The sequence below is a fragment of the Nothobranchius furzeri genome, chromosome 9, assembly GCF_043380555.1.
Source record: "Nothobranchius furzeri strain GRZ-AD chromosome 9, NfurGRZ-RIMD1, whole genome shotgun sequence".
Lineage (NCBI taxonomy): Eukaryota > Metazoa > Chordata > Actinopteri > Cyprinodontiformes > Nothobranchiidae > Nothobranchius > Nothobranchius furzeri.
In genome coordinates this window covers 63,478,301-63,498,734 of record NC_091749.1, presented here as the reverse complement: position 1 = coordinate 63,498,734, position 20,434 = coordinate 63,478,301, and the positions used below count along the sequence as shown (strand labels likewise).

The 20,434-nt window shown below is 42.1% G+C and overlaps 1 protein-coding gene across 2 annotated transcripts in view; it reads right to left on the bottom strand.

The window, feature by feature from the left end:
* Positions 1–20,434, bottom strand: part of fam189a1 (family with sequence similarity 189 member A1) — a 151,176-nt gene that overhangs the window by 7,375 nt on the left and 123,367 nt on the right. The window contains exon 4 of one of the 2 annotated variants that reach the window (XM_015953149.3): positions 19,517–19,681. In XM_015953149.3, coding sequence (XP_015808635.3) covers positions 19,517–19,681 — 165 coding nt within the window. The remainder of the gene's footprint in view (positions 1–19,516; positions 19,682–20,434) is intronic. The other variant, XM_015953150.3, reaches the window with a different exon arrangement.

Sequence of the window (20,434 nt, the reverse complement as noted above, 5' to 3'; positions counted from 1 at the left end):
GATAGATAGATAGATAGATAGATAGATAGATAGATAGATAGACAGATAGACAGACAGACAGACAGACAGACAGACAGACAGACAGACAGACAGACAGACAGACAGACAGACAGACAGACAGACAGACAGATAGATAGATAGATAGATAGATAGATAGATAGACAGACAGACAGACAGACAGACAGACAGACAGACAGACAGATAGATAGATAGATAGATATTTTTATTCGGTCAACAACAACAATTTATCAATTTTACATAAAAGTAATCAAGCAACCGAAAAAAGGAACAGGTTGAAGCCTAGTGGCTTATAATCAGCCTATCCTAAACTCCCACAGAGACAATCAAATCCTTAACCAAGAGGAAAAAAAAGTAGGGCTGATAGATAAGATGCATAACATTTAAAGAAAAAGCAATGATTAATCAAGAAATCAAATCAACACAAGGTTAGACATCAAACTAAGTTTCTATAACTTTGGAAGATGCACATTTAAAAATTTTTCTTGAAAAATGACAAAGAATAACACACCTTCAGTTCATCATTAAGTCCATTCCATAACTTCACTCCCAAAACCGACACACATCTATACTTAGCGTTAGTTCTCACTTTAGGTATTTCAAACATATAAGACCCCCTCAGATCATATTTTCCATCTCTTAATTTAAACATACTTAAAATACAAATTGGAACATTCTTTTTCACCACTCTATACACCATCTCTAAAGTTTTAAGATATATAATGTCCTTAAATTTTAACATAGCTGATCCGACAAAAAATTGGTTTGTGGACTCCCTATATACAGCTTTATTTATTATTCTAATAGCTCTTTTTTGCAATTTAAAAATTGAATCCAGATATGTGTTGTATGTTTCCCCCCAAATTCCCACACAATAACTCATATAAGGCAAGCAAAGCGACGTGTACAGTAAATAAAGGCAGCTCTTGTGCAATAAATCTCTTGTTTTGTAAAGAATAGAAATAGACTTAGATAATTTCCGTTTCACATGATCTATGTGAGACTTCCAACAAAGTTCATCATTAATTATTACTCCTAAAAATTTAGTCTCATATACTTTTCAATTTCAACATTAGATTCAATTTTACTTCATTATTACTCTTAATACCTCCAAACAAAAATTTATCGTTATTGAAATTTCTGACCTTTATCGAGATAAATTTTCCCATATCAATAAATCAAATGATTAAAAAATGAAAAGATGTGTGTAGGTTGGCAACGTTCATGTCACTTTACGAAGCTGTACCTCTTTGAGTCAGTGAAAATGTGACTCAGCGTATTACATGCGACAGCCCCATCTAGTGGACAGCTTTTGTTTCTGCGCATGCCTGCAGTTATCGTCCATTTATCGAAATCCTAAATATTTCGTGATATTTATTTTAGGCAACATCACCCAGCCCTAGTATGCGCTACAGAGAAAATAAACAGTGTTTGTATATGCAGCAGCAAGATACAAACAGTTGAAATCAGACTCAACATCTAGGAAAAATAATTCCAGGTGTAATTTCATATTTTAGTATGAGATAAAATCCTATGATTTGAATAGTAAATACGGAAACAGGATATTGATAAGTTTTCATTGTGATATCATTTGGAAAGAAAAGAAAGTTGTAGACGTGGTTTGTGTATAAGGCCATTTTGTAAATTATCTAGTGGGTAGGGCATATAACACTTCTCCTTCCTCCTCTTTTTTCCACTTGGAAGATTGTACTTGATGATTGTATTGTGAATTAAGGATGAATGAAATTGCAGAGTGAGAAGAAAAATAAACAAATGAAATATGTTCATTCATTTACAAGAAGAGGGTGAAGCTTTAAACCTATACTTCAGCCGGTCACTAGAGGGCGTTCTGTCAATTAAGAGTTGTTTCTGTCCAGCGAAAATGTACAAAAATGTGTACCCTAAAACCCACTACTTCACTATCGCTTTTGGTACTTGATTCTATGGACAGGACTGTAGTGAGAATGATTGATTTATGGTGTTATTGTCTTTTAGGCTTTTAATTTTTTTGTCTTTTTATGTTGTTTTTGGTATTTAGTATTTGTTCTTACTCACGTTGTTATTTTTATCATCTCCTATTCCCCTATGGTATTTGAATCTGTTAATCTTAACCCTTGACCTGTCTGTTTTATATTGTCTTTTATTTTATGTCCAGCACTTTGGTCAGCTGTTGATAAACGTGCATTATAAATACATTTAGATTGGATTGGAAAACAACGCCACAGCGAATGTGTGTGCTGTAATCAAAGCTGAAGGCGGTCCAAAAAATATCAGTGTGCAACGTTTCTGTTTTTGGTGGTGACTTTTTTTTGGCCAGGTAGTGAATGTCTGCTGTATGTAGTAAATTCATGTTGGAAGCTTTAGATTTTCATGGATTTCTGTGATTTTACAACATTCAGATGGAATCTTTGAGTTGCCATTTTCATTCATCCATCAGCTTTCCATACTTGCTGGTTGGACAAGTTGCTGGTCAAGCCCAGGAACACACGGAGACGGAAAACACAAACATTTTATTGTGGAGTATCCATGCTTTTTGCATGGGAAGAAACCCGGAGAGCTCCAGGAGAACAACCTACAAATGTGACGAGTGATGCTGGGAGAAACCAGCTCTATTGACGGTGCACACCACAGCTGTGGCCAGCAGTTTTGGGAATGAAAAAAAAAGACTGTCTCTAAGTTTGTTGCATCAACTTAAAAAACATTTCTTTATGACACTTATTATTTTTGACACTTTTACAACTTTTGTAGGTGGTTGTTTATTTAATCAAGTCATGTCAAAGCGAAAAACCCAACACATTTTATTGTCTACCTCACAAAGTACAGTGAGCAAAGTCCATATGGAGACCAAAACCTCAGCATTTTCTGAAATGTGCACAAAACACCCGATATTAACAGTATTACATATCAGGAAGTACATTAAAAGCATGACGACACCAGAACCTGCTCTGCTGACTGACGACGAAACAGATATTCAGTGTTCATGAGTCTAATTTCAGTCTGGAGCAGAATTCAATCCCATCTTTTGTTTAAACACTGACTCAAGAGTAAAGCTCACCAGTTATAACAAAAAGTCTCCTCTGGGCTGTTCATGCAGATTAATTATCAACGCCTTCTCAAAACCCAACTTTCATCCTGCAGAGGGAACTCCTCAACACTTATGCTGATGCTCCTTCTGCAGGCTCTGAGATCTCAGATGTAAAAAAAAAAAAACACATTTGCTTTGTGAAACTCTACCGCAGGCAAGTTGCGCCCCCCTGGGATTACTCAGGCACTTAAACCTCTCAACCACAATGGCATTTCAGGAAGCTCTGGGTCTTAATCACAAGTGAGGAGAAGAATGAAGCATAAGATTTATAGTCTGATCACAGCAGCATCGGCAGTGGTGCAGGCGCTGCACCAGTCTGTCAGAGCGAAGAGAGGCCTGAGCCGAGGCAAAGCTCTCCGGTTACTGGCCGATAAATCATCATATTGTCACAAATTTTTATGAGCTGTGAGATTGCTGATACAAGCAGCTTAAATTAGCTTCCTCTGAAGGGTGTCTGGGCTCAGGCTCCCAGAGTAAAGAGATGAGTAATTCAGGACGAGCTCACAGTCGAGATGATGCTCTTCACATAAGGAGACAGTTGAGGTGTGGGGTTGCCTGTAAACACATGAAGGATTTTGGGCATTTTCAGGCTCCAAAGAGGCTCCAGAGACAGAATCAGGTTCAGGATCCTCATAAAGAGTAGGAGGTCTGACCTTTGGCTGCTGACCCCATGACTTTCCCTCAGATAAGAGGAATCGATGAGTGGAGAAAATCACCTGCTCACCGGTCTTAGTGTTAGGATATGTGTCTGTCGTACGAGGATATGCTATTTTAAAATAACTATAGAATCTGACGAAGGCATAAAAATGAAAAACGAACATTTCATTTTATTATGACCCCCTTCCTAATGTGGCTATAACTCCGAAGCAGCAGAGTGATCGGAGGACTTAATTGCTTTTTCACATCACCGATACTCGACCGCTGCTTCTTGAACCGCGAAGTTCTCGACCAAATGCCTCAATTAGTTTTTCCCTCAAGCCTCTGAAATTACAACAAGCTTAAGGAAACAAAGGAGTGAACCCTGTTTCTCTCCAGCCAGCATGAAGTTCCAGGTCCCGCTGTTGCTCACATTAATATCCTCCTTTTTGCACCATTTCAATGTATCTGACACAAATCTCAGGAAGCTGTGGAGCCGTTCGCTCAAAGATTTCTGACATTTGTTTGTATAAATATTTGTATGTTTGATGTTGTTAGAATGGACAAAACTGCACCTTGTACAAAAAACTATAGTCGGTGTGTATAATAACTAAAAACAGAAGAACACAACTTTATGTCACTGCAATAATAACATTTTCTTTTAAATAAAAACAATGAAAATTAATCGCTTTCTTGTTACTGCTCGCTTCAGTAGACCACTTCAAATGAGTTTTATTCTAATAAAAGGAATCTCACATGACTGGCAGAGGACAGTGGATCAGAAATGCTTCAATAAGTTTACCTTTAATGATAAACAATTACAGTGATCCCTCGTTTATCGCGGTAGATGCGTTCCAGACCTGGCCGCGATAGGTGAAAATCCGCGAAGTAGGGACACCATATTTACAGTACAGCACATTCTCTTTTTGTGGGTAAAACTCAAGAAAAACATTTTTTTACTTGTTTTTTTTTATAGTTTTATTACAAAAAGTGCATTTTATGATGAAACTGATGAAAAAAAAAACAGGAATTTATTGATATTTCGCATAGACAAATACCGCGAATCGGTGAAAAATACCGCAAATCTGCGAATTTCCCTTGAATAAGGATCCAAAGAAAAAACCCACAAAGTCGTGAATGCGCGATAAACGAACCGTGAAGTAGCGAGGGATCACTGTACAGATATGTCCTGTAAAAGTACATTTTATGTAACAAAAACCAGCTAAAATGTAAAGGTCATGCAGCAAGAACAAGAAATAAATGACATTTTCCTTGCAGAGATGCTTTCAAACAAATTAAGTGGCATTTACAGAGCTCAACATTACCTAGATGCACACAAACTAAAAATGATGCAAATACACGTCTACGGCATCCTATAACTCCCACACGTTGCTATTCAGGCTGTGAATCATCACAAAATATTTTCATCCCTAACAGGGTTTGCACTCATAGTCTTTACAACAAAAAGAATAGCAAATCATCCTGTGACAACACGTTGCTTAAGCACTTTACCCCAGTCATCAAGCAGGATGACGAACACTTAAAAGACTAAAACCGTTGCTTTGAACTCAACATCAGAGAAATGCAGCAAAGCCAAGAGAGACAAAGATACAAGCAAACAGTCTCCATATCTGTCGTTGCTGTTTGTCCAGCATACAAATGGATAATTGGTTCAGGGAATTTAGCCTTTCTTCACGGTGGAAGGATGATGTCACGCATGTCTTCTTGCAGAGGAACAACAAGGCGCAGGAGGAAAAACATGAGCAGAAAACACAAAATCATTTGCCAAAGCAGATGGGGGTTTGGACACGAGAAGCTAGCAGAGCCAAACAGTCCACAAAAGCAGCAGGCAGCAGTACAGAGTCGGGTGGTCTGTGTGTGTTTTGTATACGCTCACAGGGAGAGATGAGATGTAGCTCTGTGCCCTCGTTGTGTTCATACAATCAACACATCCAGCGTCAGTAGACCGAGAAAATGCTCTTGGTCGATATATTCACCACATGCTGAGGATCTTTGACTCGTTCCTTAGTTAAAAGTAATACTGGCTTCCTAGATTACTGTACCAGAATGAAATGACTGTATTCCACCTAAAAGTCATTTCCCCCTCTCCTCAGCAACATGGACGTCCGTGGATTCCGGCATGGCTGCTGGGATACTTCGCTCGCTGGGACCTGACCTGCCAGCTGCTCTTTCCTGCACTGGATCACGATAAGTGCAATTACAATGATCAATATACTATTTTGGAAGTATTCCCTACCCGTGGATATATAAAGTTGCTCCTGCTTCAAATTATTACCTCCACGTGGATACCTTAATAATCTGCTGACTTGTGTGCTTCCAAAGGGATCATGCGAGACTGTTGAAACCATGTACCGTTCTTCGGAGTGGGGTTCATACCTCACCACTTTTGGCCTCTTCCTGGGGAACTGCACCTTCCCCTATCGTTGGAGCCCCTTTAGGACTCTGGTTTGTTCAACGCCAGGTGGTCTCTGTACGGACCACTGTATCACTGAAAAGGGGGGATATGTAACAGAATGAAATGACTGTATTCCACCTAAAAGTCATTTCCCCCTCTCCTCAGCAAGAACTAATCTGCATGAGATATTGTTCAAGGTCTCGTGCATTTGCTCCCAAACTGTTTTCCTTTCCAGCACAAGAGAAAAATGAAGACAAAGGACTCTTTCTTTTTAATAAATCAAAGAACTCTATGTTTAATAAAGCTAATAAAACAAAGTGTTAGTCAATAATAAAATGTGAACCAATTTGTGAAATGAAAATATTAATTACTTGATATTATAATCCTACAGAATATAATAAGTAATATGACTTTAAATTTTTCCACTAGAGACTGATCACACGTAGCGTTAAGACATCACACGTTGCTTTTACTGATCCAATCAGAATCTGCCAGATCTGACGGAGGCGTGGTTTTGGTGGTGCTTGGTAAATCGTGTCACCTTTTCATTCGACCATAAACCAAAACATCCGAAGTATAAAACTATGCCCACGTCATGTTTAACGCCAATTCAAAGCGTTCTAGAGAAGTGTTGGAGTGGCCAATCTGTAACTTTCCTCTTCAGCCGAAAGAACCAACGACAAGCTGGATAAAATCTGTTGCATTTTACCAACCAAGCAACGGTTCCTTTCAGAATAAAAGCTGAACTCATTGACCCTCCGGGTCCATCTGACGCTGTCAACCAACTGTCGCTTTTTACCTGGAGACAATCCAAAGAGTAGTCTGTCGTACTGCTGACGCTGTTTCATCGGCTCTGGTACCGAAAGAGGGGTTCGAGGACCTGGCATTCTGGATCTGTACGGAGGTCTCATTCTAAGGGTATGTGTAGAGCGACAAAATGGCGTCTTATGTGTTTATGAATCTCCGAATCAAAGCTTAGCGCAAAGACATCACCTTCACTCCCATCAGAATTAATTGTTTCTCCGGATTTGCTGGTTCTGAACAACATTCCACACTACACCATTCTCCGTCTCACTTCACCTTAGTAACACCATACATTTAGTGTTTAAAGTAGGGCTGCACAATATTAGGAAAACCTGCGATATTCGATAATAATGATTAATATTGCGATGACGACATTACTTGCGATAAATAAAAACTTAACTCAGGAACAAAAATGATCAAAAACAAAAAAAATCATAAAAATGAGAAAAGCAAAAAGTAGTGAGGAAAGGGAAAAAGAAAATGAACAAGAAAAGGCAATCAGTGGATCCCGGGAAAAGCAGAATCAGCAAAACGGCAGAACAAAGCTAACTCAGGTGTTTGCTAACCATCAAAATTAAGTTCCGTCCGCCTCGCGGGCAGGCATCTAAGCTATGAGAACCAACCCATTTGGCCAAATGGGTGAAGAGCTCTATATGATTTGTTTAAAAAAATCATGCTTCCGTTTGATTGACAGAATGCATTAAATGTAGCAAACATTTGAGCTGACCATTCATTGCAATATTTATCTGTTCTTTGCAATATGCATATTGTGCATGCTGATATCGCGATAACGATTTACGATATATTGTACAGCCCTAGTTTAAAGTTAGTCTAGTTTTAATTTGTTTAGTATTAAATCGTTAAACTTTTAAAACTTGACTCTCTCTTCTGTTGTCTCTGAGTTAATACGAAGTTGTTACATAATCCCTGCAATAAAAAGTTCCAATCTTCTGATTAAAAGTACCCAAAGATCCATAAGATTGATATTCATTGACATTCATATTTATTATGGAATCTAATGTCTTATGGCTCGTTAAATAAATGTACCGTGAATCCTCTAATACAGGCCCAGGCCTGTATTTGACTCAAGCCCATCAAGATCCAGGCCTTTGTTGGAAGGAGGACCAGAATTAGAGGCAGGCCTCTATTTCTATTTGAGCAAAATGAACTAATGGTTCGCTGGAGTTTTTGACAATTAAAATTGCGCCCACATTTTCAAAGTTAAACACATTTCTTTTAACAACGGTAGTTTCTGCTTCAGCCATCTACCCCCTCCCCCTGCGCAGCGGCCACAAACTCACTGATGCGCCTGCAGCCTCTTGGAGTTCCTGCTGCTCTAAACATTAAAATAATTATTTCATTTTCTGTTCCTCACTTCTGATGACCTTCAATGGTGTCTGTTTGTTGCAACCACCAGGTACAAAAACTAACTTGTTTTTATTTGACTATTTTTCTGTCCTGTCTCTGTTTATTATCTTCCTGCATCTCCTCTCAATCCTAAAGAGAAACTGCTACCTGGGTTCATATATATTCACCATATGAGTTACCTTTGAACTGCAGTTCTAAAAGATCTACCGACCGCAAAAACAGCGGAGTGCTCGCTGCTTGCCGGCCGCATCAGTGATCAGTGCGTCACCGGAGGCCAAGGTGATGCGCCCCGCTCCACAGCGAAACGCATCAGGCGCAAACAAAAGACAGAAAACATTAAAGGATATGAACTGACATGAACGATCGCGTGTCAGTACCGACGCTCTGGCACAGCGCGTTGCCCCCCCAAGCGCAGGAGCTTGTCTCCTGCTGACAGCAGGCTGCTGTCTTTTCCGAGGGCTGCATCTTGCCGGTCATTATCACGTGACAGCGACTAGTCGACGACAGGCATAAAAAGTCACTATAGTGAAGTCGACTAGTTCATACAACCCCTGCTACTGCTCCCCAGTGTTCTGCAGCATAATCAGCACGTTCTCTTTGAACTTGATATCAAATATTTGCCTCCTCTTCATCTCCGCACGGTTAAAGTTACCCTCGCGGTCTATCACTGGCAAATCAAAAGTGAGACGGATGACACAACCGCCCCCCCGCACTTGCTTGTTACCACATTCCACCCGGCCACAATAAGAGACCGGGCATTATTCACCTCCGCCGACACCGGCCAAAATATGATACCCGGCCGTTAACTGAATACAGGCCTGTATTAGAGGATTTACGGTATATTAAATTCTTACATTACACACAAACCAACTAACTATCTGCTCTACGGTCAAATAACTCATATTTTCAACACGTTTTCAGTGGTCTCTAGTAGGAATGAACACCTTGTCAGTTGTTCTCTGGGGAGGGAAGCTAAGGCGAGCCTGTTTGAGGATGTTAAAGTCAGCTGGAGGAGAGTGTGGCAGAAGACAACAGCATTTGGGTATCATTCCCTGTTTTTTAGGCATCTTGCCTCTGATTGGCTAACAGCAATGTGACTACCACTGACTCAGTTTGCTCTGCAACACTGATGTTTTATCTCCACAAATAGTCTGGAGGAGTTCTGCTGTGTGGTTATACCAGTGGAGATGTTCTCTGCTGGTTTCTGGCCATTGTGATTGTGCTGCTGTGTCAGACTTTCTGACTAAACTTTACTATCTGCTTGGGCCAAGGTGACGTTAAATTATGTTCCAATCAACTTTAACCTTCTGAGACCCGCATTTGTATTTGGTGAGATTTAAAAAAAAAAAAAAATTCTGGCTATTACTGTCACGTTCTGCCTCCCAGCCGTGGTAGCCTCTCATCTTCCCTTGTTGTGCTTATTGGTTGCACCTGCCTCTTGTTGACCTGATCACCTGTTCCAGTGTATTTAAGCCCTGTCAGTCTTGTGTCGTTTGTCGGTTCGTCTGTCAACCTCGCCTTACGTCTTCCCATGTCAACGTGCTTTGGTTCCTGTTGTTTCTACACCCCCAAGTCCCTACAATGAATGGATTAAGGTATTTGCTGCCTCTGAGCTTTACTCATCTGCATATGGGTCCCAAACCAACACTCACCGTGACAATTACAGATTAGTCGACTCATACATGTGAACAAAATAATACTTAGATGCAAATTAACTTAAATAAAAATGTTGACAACCCCCCCCCCCCAAAAAGAAAAAGAGAAGTGTTTAAACTTAAAATCAATATCAATATCTGTTATTATTATTATTATTATTAATAATATTATTACCAACAACAGCAAATACCAAAAAAAAAAAAAAAAAAAACATCCAAGATTTTATTAAACGTTTCTTAAAGCAACCCTTGCACTGGGGCCCAGCTCAAACCTGCGACGCCACTGGTTCAGCCTGCTTATTAACTCATTAATTCATTCACTGCCATTGACGACTAAAGTCGTCATTTTAGATCCAACCGTTCACTGCCAATGACGACGAAAGTCGTCATTTGCATGTTTTTACTGTTTGGGCACCGGAAAAGCGTCTGCCGATCACAATTCGACAACGGATTATGAAAGAACGGATAACGCTCGAAACACGTGGATTCTTCCTGATGTAAGAAGTGAGTCTCCACTTTGTTTTGGTTGTTTTGATGTCGACATCATCCTAGCTCGCAACGTTCTGTGACTCTTAATAAAACAGTAAAAACGGTGAGAAACGCTGGCAGCGAATGGCTTTAGTGATCAGGAAACGGCCGGAAGTGAATGAGTTAATTGTCATCCCATCTCTAAAGCCGATCTTCATCCACATATGTCACATGTCATGTGACCAGGAAGCAGAAAATCCATGTGTTAGGAGATTGTTTTGGGCCACTGCTGTAGAAAAAGTGAGGCGCGAACCGGAAAAGCTTCTGCCGATCACAATTCGACAATGGATTATGAAAGAACAGATAAAGCTCAAAACGCGCAGATTCTTGTTGATGTAAGAGGCGAGTCTCCTCTTTGTTTTGGTAGTTTTGGCGTTGACATCATCCTAGCGCACAACGTTCTGTCACTCTTCAAAGAAACAGTGAAAACACTGAAAATTAGGGATGGGTACCTTTGACATTTGAAGCGATTCGGTACTAATTCCCGGTACCTAGGAATCGATACCGGTACTTAACGGTACCAATTTTCGATACTTTTGAGTGTTTAATATTTTAATTCTCTTTTATAATTAAATATATATTTTTCTCAATATATAACAATATTTGATAAATATCACGATAAATAACATACAACTGTTTGTATTTTAACATTGTCCTTGTAGTTTTATAAGCTGATAATTAAACTGAAGCAAACATCTTTACTTTGAACCAAATTTACTGTGTATCTTCATTCCTTTTGCCATCTTTTTTCATTAGATTTTTCCTACTGGGAAGCTAGAATTTCTGAGGAGAAAGCAAACGCACCATTAGCTGATAACAATGGTGGCAATGGAAGCTAATTTATCAAGCTAACGTTATCTTAAACAGTTTATTTAGCTGCTGGAGCAGATTAAAATGATGATGCCTCACACTTAGATCGTTGTCGCTGGTTTCATCTTCACCCAGTTGCCCGTTGCATTTAGTAAAGTGAAGCCAAACTTTAGAGTGTGTTCATGTTCTTCTATTCGGAAATTCGGAGTTCCGAGGAGAAAGCGAATGCACCATAAGCGGAACGGAAGCTAACATTTCAAGCTAACGTTATCTTAAACATTTTATTTACCTACCGGAGCAGATTAAGATGATGATGTCTCAGATTGTTGTCGCTGGTTTCATCATCACCCAGTTACCCATCACATTTAGTGAAGTGGACCCAAGCTTTAGCGTGCGTTCTTTCTACCATGCTGCTCTGTTTACAACTCGATCGCAGCGACCAACAACATAACGCTCTTGCGCATGCGCAGCTGTCTAGGCAAGTTTTTGTTATGAAGGACGGGTACCGAAACGAGGCACCGTTTCAAATGACGTGAATCTGTGCTCAGTCTGTACTATGGAATTCGGTCGGTACCTTAAAAAGTACCGAATTCGGTACTCATCGCTACTGAAAATGCTGGCAGCGAAGGGCTGTTCTGATCAGGAAACGGCTGGCAGTGAATGAGTTAAACTCAGAGTGACAGATCATTTTCAAAAATAAGTAATAGATGGTTTCTCAGTGAACTCGCTCTTTAAAGTTATTTTATAAAAAGAATTAAGTTGCAATTCTCTTCTCTCACACACATTACTTTGTCTTTGTCTGTGTGTGTGTGTGTGTGTGTGTGTGTGTGTGTGTGTGTGTGTGTGTGTGTGTGTGTGTGTGTGTGTGTGTGTGTGTGTGTGTGTGTGTGTGTGTGTGTGTGTGTGCCTGCTCTGTCTCGATCCCCAGTGAGTCGTGGAGGATAGCTGCTTATACTGAGCCAGGATTCTCTGGAGGTTTCTTCCTGTTAAAAGGGAGTTTTCCTCTCCACTGTCGCTTTATGCTTGCTTAGTATGAGGATTGCTGTAAAGTCACTGACACTAGTCAGTGACTTGATGCAATTTGCTGGGTTCCTTATATAGGAAACATTATTTCTGATTGGCTTAATGAACTGACCTGAATTGGAATATTTATTATGTGAAGTGCCTTGAGACGACTCTTGTCGTGATTTGGCGCTATATAAATAAACTTGAATTGAATTTAATTGAATTGAATCATCCATCTGCCACAGAGGTGAGAAAAGGTTTCCTTGAGGCCACGATTCACAAAATGTCTAATTATAAAGTATAAAAAAGCTCTAACGGTCCAGCAAGGCTGCTCCCTGGATATTTAACCTATAGGACCCCCCTACATCTTCAGGTCTGTGTGGGCAAAGTTACGTTTCTTCTTCTTGGCAGGAAGCCACAAATTAACGGGACTCATACCGCTCTAGGATGATTTACAGAGAAATTCAAGGAAAAACTGGGTGGGAAATAAATGTGTCTGCGGAAAAATGAATCGCACATATCGGCAGCTTCTCCATAATACTGTATTAAAAAGACAAAGGCTTCTTATAGAATAGGGTGTCTGAAGTGAAAATGAAATATTTTTTGTGCTTCATTAATCTTCTTTCATGAGTCAGTTATCCTTTTTTCATTTCAGAGGAAAAAAATCTAAAATTTGCATCAGCGGTTCATCTGAAGTATTTTACTCGCCGTCTGCAATAGAAATGGACTCCAAGGACTCGACGCCTTCCTCTTAGACGTAACTCAATACATCTGACTGTTTTGGTACTTAATAAAGGTTTATAGCACCAATTCCCCATCTCTTTAATGAGTTATGATCATAGAGATGAATGTGCTCGAACTCTTCTCCTTTCATGAGCATTCTTCACTCTGAGAAGTCTTTTATTTGGTTATCAATGTATTTATAATCAATCAGGGACATGAAACGAATGTATATGATTGTCATTATCCAATAAAGACACCGTATTGCAGGCTGTAAATCATTCCCATGGAGACCAGGAGTCAAGATAATCTACTCAGGTCATGAACTCAAAAACTGCAGCCAGCCCAGAAACGCGTGGCATACTGAAAGATCTGCCTTCTGGAGAAAGACGAATGGTTTCATAAATCCCACTCTGGTTAATCTGAGACTAAAACATGAGGTTGTTACAAAGAAATAAAACTAGAATATGTCAGTAAGATATGTGCCTTCATATTAATCTGATTAAAAATGGGAGTATAGATTCTGTGGAGCGGCACTTGGGAGTCGTTTTTGCCTTGACAGTCATCTTTAATTAGCTGCTCGTTATCTGCAAAAACAAAACCTAAAACAGTTTGCAGCTATTTTTGACACATCTGAAAAAGTAACTTGTCTGCAAGAGCGTGATTTACCGGAGTCACGTACCGTAAAAGACATCGTCTCCATGGACGATGGAGTTAATCATGTGCATAACAAAATGCATTAAGGCACAAAATATAAAACGTACTTATTAATGCAAATTCAATTATGATGCTTTTAACTAGTGATGCACCGATATGAAATTTTTGGGCCGATACCGATATCCGATATTAAGATCACTGTTATGGCTGATAACCGATATTTGCCGATACCGATATACTGACATTAATGCTTCTAAAATCAGCAGATTTTGTTTAGAATGAAAATTATTAAAACTGACTTTACGTTATGTACACACACCACACACATTTAAGCTTCTGAGATGATTTCATTCACTGTTCACGTGACTAAACAATCCCCCCCCCCCCCCCCCCACACACCCACACACACACTACCCACCCACACACACCCTCTGAAATAGGCAAACAAATGGAGACGAGATGGAAAAAATATTGGTTGTTAATATCGGCCCAGTTTTATTTATCGAACCGATACGATATGTCAAAAATGACTAACATCGGCCGATACCGATAGTCCATCCATCCATTTTCATCCGCTTATCCGGAGTTGGGTCGCGGGGGCAGTAGCCTAAGGCGAGAGGTCCAGACTTCCCTCTCCCCAGCCACTTGGGCCAGCTCCTCCGGGGGAATCCCAAGGCGTTCCCTGGCCAGGTGAGAGACATAGTCCCTCCAACGTGTCCTTGGTCTACCTTTAGGTCTCCTCCCGGTTGGATGTGCCCAGAAAACCTCACCAAGGAGGCGTCCAGGAGGCATCCTGACCAGATGCCCGAGCCACCTCACCTGTCTCCTCTCGATGTGGAGGAGCAGCGGGTCTACTCTGAGCCCCTCCCGAATGACCGAGCTTCTAACCCTATCTCTAAGGGAGAGCCCAGCCACTCTTCGGAGAAAACTCCTTTCGGCTGCTTGTATCCGCGATCTCGTTCTTTCGGTCACTACCCAAAGCTCATGACCATAGGTGAGGGTAGGAACGTAGATCGACTGGTAAATCGAGAGCTTTGCCTTCTGACTCAGCTCTCTCTTCACCGCGACAGACCGGTACAATGCCCGCATCACTGCAGATGCAGCACCAATCCGCCTATCGCTATCACGCTCCAGTTTTCCCTCACTCGTGAACAAGACCCCAAGATACTTAAACTCCTCCACTTGGGGCAGGACCTCATCCCTGACCCGGAGAAGGTATTCTACCCTTTTCTGACCATGGTCTCAGATTTAGAGGAGCTGATTCTCATCCCAGCTGCTTCACACTCGGCTGCGAACCGCTCCAGCGAAAGCTGAAGATCACGTTCTGATGAAGCCAACTGGACCACATCATCTGCAAAAATGCATAGACCTGATCCTCAGGCCACCAAAACGGATGCCCTCCACACCTTGGCTGCACCTAGAAATCATGTCCATAAAGGTTATGAACAGAATCAGTGACAAAGGGCAGCCTTGGCGGATTCCAACTTTCACTGGACTTTCCGACAGACCTTCCCCTCCAGAACCCCTGAATAGACCTTACCAGGAAGGCTCAGGAGTGTGATCCCCCTGTAGTTGGAACACACCCTGTGGTCCCCCTTTTTAAATAAAGGGACCACCACCCCGGTCTGCCAGTCCAGTGGGACTGCCCCCGATGTCCACGCGATATTGCAGAGCCGCGTCAGCCAACACAGCCCCACAACATCCAGAGCCTTAAGGAACTCCGGTCGGATCTCATCCACTCCAGGAGCCTTGCCACAGAGGAGCTTTTTAACCACCTCAGTGACCTCAGCACCAGAGTTTTGAGAGGCCAACCCAAAGTCCCCAGACTCTGCTTCCTCACTGGAAGACATGTTGGTGGGATTGAGGAGGTCTTTAAAGTATTCTGCCCACCGATCCACAATGTCCTGAGTAGAAGTCAGCAGCACACTGTCCCCACTATAGATAGAGTTGGTAGCGTACTGCTTTACCTACTTGAGGGGTGGTGGACCAGAATCTCTTCGAAACCGTACGGAAGTCTTGCTCCATGGTCTCACCAAACTCCTCCCACACCCGGGTTTTTGCCTTGGTGACAACCCGAGCCGCATTCCGCTTGGACTGCCGGTACCCGTCAGCTGCCTCTGGAGTCCCACAGGCCAAAAATACCTGATAGGACTCTTTCTTCAGCTTGACAGCATCCCTAACCGCCGGTGTCCACCAGCGGGTTCGGGGGTTGCCACTACGACAGGCACCGACGATCCTGCGACCACAGCTCCGGTCGGCCGCCTCAACAATGGAGGCACGGAACAGGATCGATTCAGACTCAATGTCCCCCGCCTCCCCCGGAACATTTTGGAAGTTCTGTCGGAGGTGGGAACTGAAGCTCCTTCTGACAGGAGACGGACAGACGTTCCCAGCAGACCCTTGCGATACGTTCGGGCCTGCCTGGTCTGACCGGCATCCTCCCCCACCATCTGAGCCAACTCACCACCAGGTAGTGGTCAGTTCACAGCTCCGCCCCTCACTTCACCCGAGTGTCCAAGACATGCGGCCGCAGGTCAGACGAAACAACAACAAAGTCGATCATCAAGCTGCGGCCTAAGGTATCCTGGTGCCAAGAGAACATATGGACACCTTTATGTCTGAACATGATGTTCATTATGGACGATCCATGACTGGCACAGAAGTCCAATAACAAAACACCACTCGAATTCAGATCAGGGGGGCTGTTCCTCCGAATCACACCTCTCCAGGTCTCATTGTCATTGCCCACGTGAGCGTTAAAGTCCCCCAGCAGAACAAGGGAGTCACCGGAAGGAGCATTTTCCAGCACCCCCTCCAAGGTCTCCAAAAAGGGTGGGTAGTCTGAACTGTAGTTTGGTGCATAAGCACAGACCGGTCAGAACCCGTCCCCCCACACGTAGGCGGAGGGAGGCTACCCTCTCATTCACTGGGGCAGACCCCAACGTACAGGCACCAAGATGGGGGGCAACTAGTATGCCCACCCCTGCTCGGTGCCCCTCAGTGGGAGCAACTCCATAGTGGTAGAAAGTCCAACCCCTCTCAAGGAAACTGGTTCCAAAGCCAGAGCCATGCATTGAGGTGAGTCTGACTATATCTAGACGGAACCTCTCAACCTCACACACTAACTCAGGCTCCTTCCCCACCAGAGAGGTGACATTCCATGTGCCAAGAGGATCAGACCGCCAAGGTCCCCGCCCTCGACTACCACCCGTCACACACTGCACCCGATCCCTTTGGCCCCTCCCACGAGTGGTGAGGCCATGGGAAGGGGGACCCACGTTTCCTCTTCGAGCTGTGCCCGGCTGGGCTCTATGGGTGAAAGCCCGGCCACCAGGCACTCGCCAACATGCCCCACCTCCAGGCCTGGCTCCAGAGGGGAGTCCCGGTGACCCACATCTGGGCGAGGGAACATGGTTTCCTTTTTTATAATTCATCATAAGAGGTCTTCGATACCAGTATTGATGTATTGTCCATCCCTACCTTTAACTGATATACTGTTACAGTGATGTAATATTTCCTTTTCTTTAAAATAAAACACCCTACACCCTAAAATACCCCACAGAGTTTGTGGTTGGGAACCCAGGATGTGATAGAAAAGTTATTTCATTAAAACATGAGAGATACTTGAAGGCCAGAAGATCAATCATCATCACTATTGTTTCATTAGATACTACAGTCTGGGAATGTTGCAAGTATAAAAAAATGCCACACCAATCTGGAACCACAGGCATTTGCTGTTCCCCAATACCCAAGCACGCTCGTACGTTCTTGTCAAACACATCAGAAGAGCCTTTCTACAGAATTTGAGGCTGAGGACATTTGTAACAGAACTGTTACTTTATGGCCACAAGCGTTGCTTTATGATACGATTTAAAAATGACCTGACGCACGAAATAAAATCTAGTTATTTCCTTAAACACCAATGAATACATATAATTTGTATATTATTTACTCCACTTTTTATCCTGCTTTTATTTTGATAGGGGAATAGCTAGTTTGCATTTTCAGGTATTGGGAAGTCAGAAAAAATTACACAAAGCAATTTTTATAGGTTACACAAAATTATCTACTACAAAAGACATCTTTATATTTATTTATTTATTTATTTATTTATTTATGTAGAGTATTTTTTATATTACCATAACAGTTATGAGCTTTCTCCTCTACAATGGTTTGCGACACAAAGCATTATGTGACATCCTGCTGGCCCAAGACCACAGGAGGATGCCTCCTCGATAAAAAAAGAACTGCCATGATACATATTTAGGATTGGAACAGTACTTGGGCCAGAGTGGATGACGCTTCACAAATACGCGAGTACACAAGTTCAGACGAGTTTGCATATTGAGAAACGGCCATGTTACGGATCCTGGGCTCCCGCACCTTGAATGGCCCAGTCCTGCTCTCTCCATGCTGTTCAGGACCTTGGACAGGTCCTTCGTCAGGCTGGCCTCCACCTCCGCCCACCTTCGCTGTCCCGGCTGCATACCATTAACTAATGAGGACGGATGGTTTAAAAGGACTGCAGCTTCAGTTCTCGTGGAGAGATTCACAGCTTAACACCCTCTCTTTCTCTCCTCGGTTTTGATCTTTGTGACATACGGTTTAGATTTGGTGAAATTCGGTAAAGAACTTGGATAAGCGTGATAGTTAAGATAGATCGTTCCTTTTGTTTAACCTTCGAGTAATTATTAGTCGTTTTCGTTTAGTGGTCCCGTTTTGTCTGCCATAGTGCTTGAATTTCGGTTTGTTTTTTCCGCTTTAGAGCGCGCTTTAAGTTTTGTTAGTAGTAATATTTAGAATAGAAATAGCCGTCGAGATTTGTTTTAGTTAGTTAGTTCGGGCATTTTTCTTTTGTTTGTTAGTACCGATATTCTCGTGTTTTTTTTTCCCCTGAGACCATTTGTCTCAGGTGTTTTGAGTTTTCTCCGTCGCCTTCGTTAGTTATATCCGAATATATTTTGCGTTTTGTATTTTCCAGTCAAGGACTGAGTGATTGTGTTTGCCCTTGTTAATAAAAATACATTTTATTTACACTCCCCTCTTTCTCCGCACCAGTTGTTATGTTACCCCTCTACCACAACGCCTAAACAACCTCAGGGTTTGTAACAGGCCAACATTACACTGCACAGCATTAATAATTTTACAAACCAATGATGAACTCACCGAACTTTCTCAGATCTAACGGCTAACGGCTGCAGTTTAAAGATGTTCCCGACACGCATCAGATGAGAGTGACGGTTGTGTAGAAACCACCATTTGCACAAAACGACTAGCTTGTGCATGTCGAGACTTTAGCTCGTTCACACTGGGCTCAGAAACTGACTGATGCTGATTAAAGTAGAGGGAGGGTCTAAACAAGCAACATCTGCAGATGAAAACCAGGTAGCTTCAGGCAGCTAATCGACCCAAACCCATTTTACCCAACAACTCAATCAGATTGCAATTTTTATCACTGGACTGGAAAAGAAAAAAAGACAAAAAGATAATAAATATAAGAAATTAAATTTTGCACATCAGGTGAACATGATTAGATTTAGAATTTGATTTGCATCTTTTTCATCGGTTGTCCTCAGTCTGGCCTCTTAAACATATATCACAGAGAGTTTGAAGGCCACTCAATAAGAATGTTTTTTTTATATATATATTAAAACATTACCTATTACAATGAGCAGTTACAGGTTGGAAAAGACTCAGTTAAAAAGCTGGATTTGGTGACTGATCCAATTTTAATGAAATCCAAACACAAGCTTATTTATCAAGAACGTTTTCAATTTGTGAAAACCCTCAAGCTGTCTCTGCAAACACACTCACCTTGAGACGCAAGCGTATGGTGTTGCAGTCCCGCAGCGGATTCAGTTTCAGCGTCTCCCCCAGGTTGTTGCAGCTGGAGCTCTGCTTCTGTAGCTCACAGCAAACACACACTCCATCGCTGTCAAACTTGATCTGGGGGGGAGGAGGGGAGAACACACATCCGCACTCAAGCAGGCATACCACGCACACGTGCATCAACACACAGACACAAGGACACAAACGCACAGATCAGACTTTAACTCATTTCTTCTAGAAGACACAAGCGACGTGTGTATGCTTGGTTAAAAAGTAGATTACACACATGTGAGATGCAGATGATACTATTCTGTGACCGTGAAAGGCTGGATCAGCGTACAGCAAGACAAAAGGACTTTCATGAGCTACTCTGTGAGGCCTGAGGTACAACACACCTCCACCGTGTGTCCCAGATTGAGAGAAAGCAGGACATGAACTCAACAAGTATGGGCTAATTACATTGGGGAGAGAAGATCAGGAACATTAATATTTCAGTCACGTGGCGGTGATGGGGGCGGGGGGCTCTCTGGGGAGCTGCACAAAGCAGTGAAGTCGGTATACTTCCCTGGTCCCACATGCATAAGGAGAAAAGCTGCTTAAAACATGAAAATGGTTGGTTAGAGGGTTGGGTGGCTGATGAACCACAAAGAGCTTCCTCACAGGTCCAAACTCCCTGCTGCTACAAAACCAGCTTAAAAGCACCAGCTAAGCATCTCATTAAGGAATGTTGGGAATATGGAGTTTTGGATTTCTTTATTTTAACAAAGGCACAAACGTAAATTCAAAAAGGCAGTCTATGCTTAGTTTATGTGATTTTTCCCTTGTAAATGTTCAGTTTTATGTTACGCCAAGAGCTTCATTTTGTTTTAGAGCTTCCCCACGAGGTAATCTTCAAGCTGCTCC